General features: G+C 52.6%; 2 protein-coding genes across 2 annotated transcripts; both read right to left on the bottom strand.

Moving 5' to 3' along the window:
- Window positions 1–4,406: 4,406 nt before the first annotated feature.
- On the bottom strand, window positions 4,407–4,946 carry LOC136458683 (uncharacterized). Its single transcript, XM_066458611.1, has one exon. The coding sequence runs from the start codon at window positions 4,944–4,946 to the stop codon at window positions 4,407–4,409; it is 540 nt and encodes a 179-aa protein (XP_066314708.1).
- A 1,346-nt stretch (window positions 4,947–6,292) lies between these two features.
- On the bottom strand, window positions 6,293–6,856 carry LOC136458674 (uncharacterized). Its single transcript, XM_066458604.1, has 2 exons — window positions 6,653–6,856; window positions 6,293–6,598 (listed from the first exon to the last, which is right to left on the bottom strand). Exons 1-2 carry the CDS (start codon window positions 6,854–6,856, stop codon window positions 6,293–6,295), a joined length of 510 nt encoding a protein of 169 aa, XP_066314701.1.
- Between the last annotated feature and the right edge of the window lie 2,465 nt (window positions 6,857–9,321).

The raw sequence follows: 9,321 nt of genomic DNA, 5'->3' as shown, positions 1-9,321 counted from the left end.
CCTTGGCCCGCCTTCCAATAGATTCCCCCTCAATGGGGTTTCTATGGGCTCGGCTAGAGGCTAGATTTGAACAAGAAGGTTGAGACGACCCTACTCGCCTTAATGCGGGTCGAGCAAGGGCCGTTGAGGCTCATCTGTGTTTTTTCCCCTGGTTCTTGTTTGATGCGAGGCGGCCCCAGACCCTTCGCTGATCAGCCTTTGAACCTCGGTCTCTTGATCTTGGATCGAGCGGCTCGAGCCCCTGGGACCTTTAGGGTCTTCTAGGGCTTGGTCATGTTTTCGCGCTACCCCGTCCTCGGTTTTCGCAGCCGGAGGGGCTGAGTTGATGACACTTGCCTCGACGGCTCGAGTGTCGCGCTCATTGAGCTCACTAACAGGTATGTTCATGTGGAATTCGGATCCATCATTTGCTGACAAGGTCGGCAGAGCCCTCATGTGGCATTCCACTACTTCTTAACCCGCCTCTCGGCAGATGCCCGAGCCGTTTGCTGGGCTTAGGTGGCCCATTGGCCTCTCCTCGATGAAGATTCTATGGGTCTGGCTTGAGGTTAGAATCGAACGAGAAAGGTTGAGATGTCCCTGTCCGCTTCTAAACGGGGTTGGGCAGGGCCACTAGGGCTCATTTCAATTTTTCTCCCCTAGCTCTATTTGACACGAGGCGGCCTCGAGCCCTTCGCAGGCCAGCCTTTGAACCCCGATCAGGCGTCGCTCATATTGAATGAGGCGGCTGCCGCTTCATGACGCGGCACGAGGCGTTGAGATGCAAGGATTTGCATATGTGGCGTCTAGATATATGGATTTAGCGTATAGTTTAATTGAAACGAAAGCGGGGGTCGGTAACATTACCTTGGTGGTACGAGTCGTGGGAAGCTCTTACCAGATATGTCCATGCTAGGTTCGGGTCCGATATTTGCGACGAGGCCAGCGTAACCTGCATAAGTTCTACAGGTGGACCCCTCCAAACTCCTTATGGGAAGGCGGGAGCTAAGGCTAGTAGTGTGAGGAACTATGAACGCGATTATGCTGGTGAACCAAAAAATACCATAGCCGTCGAGGCGTAGGGTCTGGTGGTTTGTCCAATTGTACTCATCGTTTTATTCCCACACGCTGTGCTTTTGGTCTCCCAAACGTAAGGAGGGGTCGGGCTAAGAGGGTGTTTAAACAAACAGGCACCCTCGGCAGCCCCCGAGCGATGTCCGTGCCCCTGCCGTTGCTGGGGTCAGAGGCTAGGTAAAGAATTCAACACTCAAAGTAAGTAAATAGGGGTGCTTATCTTTCAATTGGTCATTCGTTCGTTGTTTTTCCTGGGCCGCTCGATCGACCCAGGAGGCCCACTAGACTCCCCCTGGAGGGAGGTTCCGCCGTCGGGTCGTCCCATGGTCCTGCCTAGGGAAGCGGAAAGTGGCATGCAGGTGAGCGTGCCCCAGTTCTCACGTTCAGGGCACATTAGTGGCAGGCCATGCCCGGGTGACGTTCTGGCTTACCAGGCGGCGTCCCGTCATTTCTGGCGCATCCCCTCAGATTTCTGTCAGCATTGATTTTGTATTTGCATTGAATAGGGGAAGGCAGAGAGTTTTTCGTTCGAACCTTTCGCCTTTCCTTAGCTGCTCAGCCCCCTCTTTAAATAGGGGGGAGGAAAGGAGTTCTCACCCCAACTCCTCGCCAGCTTCTGAGCCGCCACCTCTTCTCCTTCCTTTTCTCCGAATGCATCGGCTCCTAAGTAAGAGAGGGTGATGCCAAGGAGAGAAGAACTCACATATCTGCTTGTGAATCTAGAGCGTGATGTTGAGCTAGAGGTCATCCAACGTAGATGAGATGGTGCGGTTCGCTGGTGCTGAGGATGGGTCGCTGCTGCCAAAGGAGGAAAGGCGCCGAAGGGTCCTAAGCATCGTTGATTTTGCCCTCGTTGGTTGCGGCCTTCCTTCAGTGGGAGGCACTTTCTGCCCAGACGCTGTTGTCAGGGTTGCGGCTGATGATGATGGCGTAGTCCCCGGGCATCCCGGCGGAGGCACCGTTGTCAGGGTTGTGGCTGATGATGATGGCATAGTCCCCGGGCGTCCCGGCGGAGGCACCGTTGTTGGGGTTGCGGCTGATGACGATGGCATAGTCCCCAGGCGTCCCGGTGGAGGCGCCGTTGTCGGGGTTGCGGCTGATGACGATGGCGTAGTCCCTGGGCATCCCGGTGGAGGCGCCGTTGTCAGGGTTGCGGCTGATGACGATGGCGTAGTCCCTGGGCGTCCTGGCGTCGGGGCACCATAGTCGCCGGCGTGGTGCTCATTGTTGCAGATGACGGTGCTTTCGAAGATCCGGCAAAGCGGTGGGACGTCGCCGATGGAGAGCATGGCGCGGCGGCCACGGTAGACGAACTGGTCCGTGTACATGCTGGGATGTTGCCGATGGAGAGCTTGGCGCGGCGACTGTAGTAGATGAACTGGTCCGTGTACATGCCTGGACGTTGCCGATGGAGAGCTTGGCGCAGCGACCACAGTAGTACTCGTAGTAAAGCTAAGCAGAGACTTGTAATTGAATAAGTTTGAGGAAGCCTCCGAGGGAACAGTCCTTTGAATTTTAGGAGTACACTAGTCCTTTGTGTGATGAAATCACTTTGTAAGTGGTGAATTTGTGCAAAAATGAACAAGTTCTCATGTTTTGTTACGGAAATAGTAACAGTTTTTAAGTTCCCTCTTTTTGTGAAGAGGTTTTGATGCCCTCCTATGGTCCAAGTTGCAAAAACTAGGATGGTGGGTGAATTAGTTCTGATTATGCTGGTGAGCAAAGAGGTTGTAGCCGCTAGGGCGTGGGTCTCCCGTAGTCCTACCAGTTGTACTCAGAATTTGTTCCCAAAATCTTAGTTTTTTAGGACTTGAGGAGAACCGAAAAACTTTAGATAAAGTTTGCAAAGATAACCACAGGAAGTGTTTGCACAATGTACTTGTATTATTTGTATTAGCCCCTGAGTGAGGTTCCTGCCCCTCGCGATTCGCAGGGGTCGGATGTCACTAAAGATCGGGGATTTGTAAAGACAAAAACTGATAAGAAGGAACATGCGTTTATTAAGGGTAAAAATGACGTAGTTGCTCAATGTTCCAGGCATTGGTGAAGACCTCGCCGTTGATGGTTTTCAACTTGTAGGCGCCTGGACGGAGTACTTCCACGACGACGTACGACCCCTCCCAGGGTGGGGAGAGCTTGTGGCGGTCCTTATTGCTTTGCACGAGGCGAAGGACGAGGCCCCCAACGTTGAAGGCCCAGTCCCGCACCCGTCAGCTGTGGTATCGTCGCAACGCATGCTGGTACTTAGCCGAATGGAGGAGGGCGATGTCGCGTGCTTCATCTAGCTGGTCCATGGCGTCTTGGTGGGACACCTCGGCCCTCTGTTCATCGTATGCTCTGATTCTTGGTGCTCCATAGTCAAGGTCCGTTGGGAGAACGACCTCAGCACCATAGACCATGAAGAAGGGTGTGTAGCCGGTGGCCCCGCTAGGAGTTGTCCTTAGGCTCTAGAGCACCACCGGGAGCTCAGCAAGCCAGCGCACGCCAAACTTGTTCAACCGGTTGAAGATCCTAGGCTTAAGGCCTTGCGGGAGCATGTCGTTTGCGCGCTCGACCTGTCCGTTCGTCCGGGGGTGCGCAACGGCTGCCCAATCGATCTGGATGTGTTGTTCATTATAGAATCGAATGAATTTCCTGCCAGTGAACTATGTGCCGTTGTCTGTGATGATGGAGTTTGGTACTCCAAAGCGATGGATGATGTCGAGGAAGAACAACACAGCTTGCTCGGATTTGATCGTGGAGATCGGTCGAGCTTCAATCCATTTTGTAAATTTGTCTATGGTGACAAGTAGATGGGTGAAGCCCCCGGGCGCCTTTTTGAGTAGCCCAACCAGGTTGAGCCCCCAAACCACAAAGGGCCATGTGATGGGGATCATCTGGAGTGCCTGGGCCGGAAGATGAATTTGCCGAGCGTAGTACTGACACCCTTCGTAGGTGCGTACAATTTGCTCGGCGTCGGCTACTGCGGTGGGCCAGTAGAAGCCCTGTCGGAATGCATTCCCAACCAAGGTCCTTGGCATAGCATGGTGACCGTAGACCCTGCCATGGATGTCGCTTAGCAGAAGTCTTCCCTGTTCGCTAGGGATGTAGAGCTGCAGGATCCCGATGTGGCTCTGTTTGTAAAGTTCGCCTTCTACAAGAACAAAGGACTTAGCGCGGCGTGCAAGCCATCGAGCTTCTGTCTTGGCTGTCGATAGTGTGTCGTGGAGGAGGTAGTTGAGGTAAAGCGTTCTCCAGTCATCAAGAGGGTCGGGCTCTGCTGTTGGACCCTCTTCAAGCTCCATGACCTCAGGGTCGGGCGGAGCAGTTGGTGGGTCAGCCCTTGGGGCCGGATCAGATGGGCCATCGTTGGCCTATTCCAACCCCACGTAGCGCACCGAGGGCTTGTGTTGATCACTGGCGAAGACACCCGTCGGAACTGGTTCTTGGCCAAACGCTGCTTTTGTGAGTGTGTCGGCTGCTTCATTGAGGCGCCTTGGGATGTGATTGATCTCGAGGCCATCAAATCTGTCCTCCAGTCGTCGGACTTCTTGGCAATACACCGCCATCTTGGTGTCGTGGCAGCTTGACTCCTTCATAACCTTGTCGATGACTAGCTGGGAGTCGCCCCTGACATCGAGGTGTTGGATGCCCAGCTCAATGGCGATTCGGAGGCCGTTAATGAGCACTTCATATTCTGCGATATTGTTTGATGAGGGGAAATGGAGCCGAACCATGTACCTCATGTGGACCCCGAGGGGTGATACGAAGACTAGTCCCGCGCCGGCGCCCTTTTTCATTACTGATCCGTCGAAGTACATCGTCCAGTACTCTTTATCGACGACTACTGGTGGCATTTGGACTTCGGTCCACTCCGCGATGAAGTCAGCCAGCACCTGGGATTTGATTGCCATTCCGGAGGCATAAGTAATGCCTTGATCCATCAGCTTGAGCGCCCACTTTGTGGTTCTTCCTGTAGTGTCCTAGCTACAGACGACCTCGCCGAGGGGGAACGACGTCACAACTGTCACAGAGTGTGACTCAAAGTAGTGGCATAGCTTCCTTTTGGTGATGAGGACGGTGTAGAGGAGTTTCTGGATTTGGGAGTAGCGGGTTTTGGAGTTGGATAATACCTCGCTGACGAAATATACAGGGCACTACACCTTGAAGGTGTGCCCTCTTCTTCCCGCTCTACTACTAAGGCGGCGCTAACCACTTGCGTGGTGGCTGCTATGTACAGGAGGAGGGATTCTCCGTTGCTTGGCGGAACCAGGACCGGGGGTTTGGTTAGAAATTGCTTGACCATGTCAAGCGCCTCATGGGCCTCGTCTGTCCACTCGAAGCGGTCGGACTTCTTCAGGAGTCGATAAAGGGGGAGCCCTCGTTCGCCGAGGTGTAAAATGAATCGACTGAGGGCGGCAAGGCACCCCGTGATCCATTGAACTCCCTTTATGTTCTGGATCGGGCCCATCCTTGTGATGGCTAAGATCTTCTCTGGGTTGGCTTCGATGCCACGCTCAGAGATAATGAAGCCAAGCAGCATGCCCCTCGAGACCCTGAAAACACATTTTTCGGGATTGAGTTTGATGCTATTTGCCCTGAGTTTCGCAAAGGTTCATTCGAGGTCGGCGACAAGATGGTCAGCCTGTTTGGACTTAACTACGATGTCATCGACGTAGGCCTTAATGGTCCACCCGATGAGGTCCCCGAAGCAGTTGAGCATACAGCGCTGGTATGTCGCCCCTACATTTTTCAGACCAAATGGCATGGAAATATAGCAGAATGATCCGAAGGGAGTGATGAAAGACGTTACGAGCTGGTCGAACTCTTTTATCGCAATCTGGTGGTAGGCGGAGTATGTGTCAAGGAAGCAGAGGGTTTCGCACCCTAAGGTGGAATCGAATATTTGGTCTATGTGTGGCAAAGGAAATGGGTCCTTTGGGCATGCCTTGTTGAGGCCCGTGTAATTGACACACATCCTCTATTTCCTGCTCTTCTTTCGCACAAGAACGAGATTTGCAAACCAATCTGGGTGGTGTACTTCCCTGATGAACCCAACAGCCAACAGTTTTGCTATCTCTTCGCCGATGGCCCTGTGTTTTTCCTCATCGAAGCGGCGCAGGTGTTGCTTCACCGGCTTGGAGCCTAGGTAGATTTTCAAGGTATGCTCGGCGACCTCCCTCGGTATGCCTGGCATATCCGAGGGTTTCCATGCAAAGATGTCTTTGTTATCGCGGAGGAAGTCAATGAGCATGCTTTCCTATTCAGAGGAGAGCACGGTTCCGATGTGGACTTTTTTGCCCTCGGAGCTGCTGGGATCCACGAGGACCTCCTTGGACCCTTCCATCGATTTGAATGATCTGGGTGACCTCTTTGCGTCGGGCGCTTCTTCAACGACCTCCTCCTTGAGGGCGGCGAGCTCTTCGGAGGCGATGACTGCTGTGGTGTGGCCGCAGCATTCAACTTCGCACTCGTAAGCGCATCGGAAGGAGGTGCCAACAGTGATGTTCCCGTGGGGGCCCGGCATCTTTAGCTTGAGGTATGTGTAGTTGGGGATGGCCATGAACTTCGCATAGCATGGATGTCCGAGGATGGCGTGGAAAGTTCCGGGGAACCCTACCACATCGAAGGTGAGGGTCTCAGTCCTGTAATTGGACTGATCCCTGAAAGTGACGGGCAGATCGATCTGCCCTAACGGTACGGCCTGTCTGCTAGGTATGATGTCATGGAAAGGTGCTCGGATGGGGTGGAGGTTTGTTCGGTCGACGCCCATCTCGTCGAGCGTCTTGGCGTACATGATGTTGAGGCCGCTACCTCCGTCCATCATTAGTTTCGTGAGTTGCTTTGAGCCGATGATTGGATCGACGACAAGTGGGTACCTTCCTGAGTGTGGGATGGCATCCGGATGGTCGGTTTGGTCGAAGGTTATGCTGGATTCTAACCACCGGAGGAAGGCAGGCGTGGCCGGTCCAATCTGTAAGGAAAATGGACCCTTGGCCCATTTACTTTGGATTTTGGTGTTTGATGACCAACACAACCAAATTGGACTAATGAATTTGCAAGTGTTTATTTTGTAGTTCAATAGGGTGCAAGACATGACTTGGACTAAGGTGACGTGATGATCCGATGATCAACACCTTAAGAAAGACCTTAGAAGCACAAGTGAAGACCCAAGATATCAAGCAAAGTCCAAGCATGAAGATTGGAACCAAGCCATACGCAAGATCGCGAAGAAACGAGCTCGCAGAGGCGACCGGACGCTGGACCGGACGCTGAAAGCATGACCGGACGCTGGACCGGTGGCTCGGCAGACAGGCGACCGGACGCGAGGACCGGACGCTGGCGGCAACCGACCGGACGCAAAAACACAGCGTCCGATCGAGTACAGAGAGGTTCCAGGCGCGCGAAACTGCGACCGGACGCGTCCGGTGGCAGGCGACCGGACGCTGGCAGCGTCCGATCGGGAGTTCGCGGCTACAATGGTCGGGACGACCGGACGCGTCCGGTCAGGACGATCTCAGCGTCCGGTCAGTAGCAGAATTGCGGGAGTTGGACCCCAATGGCTACTTTCTCAATGGGGCTTATAAATACAACCCCCAACCGGCCATTTGAGAAAAGTGGAGCTGAGGAAACATAGCAAGGGTGTTGATACACCATTTTAGTGATCTCCACTTGCATAGTGCTTAGTGTTTCATCAGGTGATTAGCGTAGGTGCTTTGCGAAGTGCTTAGGTTGATTAGACCACCGCTTATGCGCTTGCTCTAGGTGTATGCCTAGTGTTTAGTGAGGTTTGTATACCTCTTGCCACCCCGTGCTTGCAAGCACAAGAGTTGTACATCGGAGGGGCTTGAAGTCTTGCGAGATCGCACCAACCACGTTTGTGGTGCGGCCGCCATCGTGTACCGAAGGGAACAAGGCCCACGGCGTTTCGGCCGAAAGCTTGATAGTGAAGACGGCGGGGAGCATCCGGGAGAGGCTTGCCGGAAGGCACATCGGAGACCCACTTGCGCGTGGGGAAGGCCCGAGGCTATCCATGGAGTTACCCGACCGGGAGCTTGGCCCTTGCGAGGGATTCCTTGCGAGGGGCTCCAACGAGGACTAGGGGGAAGCTTGCGCGCTTCTCGATACCTCGGTAAAAATACCGGAGTCATCGACGGGAGTTTGCATATCTCTACCTTGCTCTTTAAGCTTCCGCATTTACATTGATCTTTTTATTATCATTTGCGGTAGAGATAGCAACACACTAGCAAAACCATAGTTGCACATCTAGATAGATTATCCTTTGCATAGGTTTTGCTAGAGGTAGAAAGAGAGGCCATAGTTTGGAGTAAGAATTTTAAGTTGCCTAATTCACCCCCCCCCCCTCTTAGGCGTTCGCGTGTCCTACAAGTGGTATTAGAGCCGGTTGGCTCAATTTGGACCTTTGGCTTAACCGCCGTTGAGCCGACGCTATTTAGAGTGGTTGGGATGGATACCGCTAGGCCTCCTAAATTTGATGGCACTAACTTCCCATATTATAAAGCAAGAATGGCTTGTCATCTTGAGGCAGTTGATTTAGGTGTATGGAGAGTCACTCGTGACGGGATGAAACCCATTAAGAATCCCGAAAAACCCACAAAGAGTGATGAAAAAGAATTGCATTTTAATGCTAGAGCAAAAAATTGCTTGTTTGAATCTAATTATCAATGAGCTCCATTCTATAGGATTATTAAAGCTAGATGATGCGGACATCGTGAGGAAGATCATCTCCGTACTACCACAAAAGAAATATTCAAGCATCATCACCATCCTTCACAATATGGAGGACTTGAGCACCATGACCCCGGGCATTGTCATTGGCAAGATAGTGGCATTTGAAATGTCACGAAAGATGGGTCAAGAAGAAACCTCTTCATCAAGCAAAGGCAAAGCTCTCGCATGTAGCGAGAAAAAGAAGATGAAGAGCAAGAAAGTTGAGACAAGCTCAAGCTCAAGTTCCTCAAGTGAAGATGAAGATGAGGATGATGATGATGAAGAAGAAGAATCAAGTGATGATCAATCTTCCTCCTCCACCTCCGACCTTGATGAAGAATCAATCAAACTTATCAACAAGGTGGAGAAGATGATCCAAAAGCTCAATGTCAAGGGTGTGCCCATCCAAATCCAAGACCTTGTTTTCACCAATCAAAGAAACGAGCAAAGAAAGAGAGGATGCTATGGATGTGGCGAGGTGGGGCACTTTGTGGAAGTTTGTCCAAACAAGCTCACACCCAAGACAAAGAAGAAGGCGTGCAAGAACAAAGCCCTCAC

This window comes from Miscanthus floridulus, chromosome 1, assembly GCF_019320115.1.
Source record: "Miscanthus floridulus cultivar M001 chromosome 1, ASM1932011v1, whole genome shotgun sequence".
NCBI classification, from domain to species: Eukaryota; Viridiplantae; Streptophyta; class Magnoliopsida; order Poales; family Poaceae; genus Miscanthus; species Miscanthus floridulus.
The sequence above is the reverse complement of the archived record's forward strand: the minus strand, read 5'-3'. Positions and strand labels throughout refer to the sequence as shown.

Coding starts and splice junctions, on each gene's coding strand:
- LOC136458683 (XM_066458611.1), bottom strand. CDS start 4,946: ATGGCAATCAAATCCCAGGTGCTGGCTGACTTCATCGCGGAGTGGACC.
- LOC136458674 (XM_066458604.1), bottom strand. CDS start 6,856: ATGGACGGAGGTAGCGGCCTCAACATCATGTACGCCAAGACGCTCGAC. Junction 6,599..6,652: donor AGACCCTCACCTTCGATGTG/GTAGGGTTCCCC, acceptor TGCTATGCGAAG/TTCATGGCCATCCCCAACTA.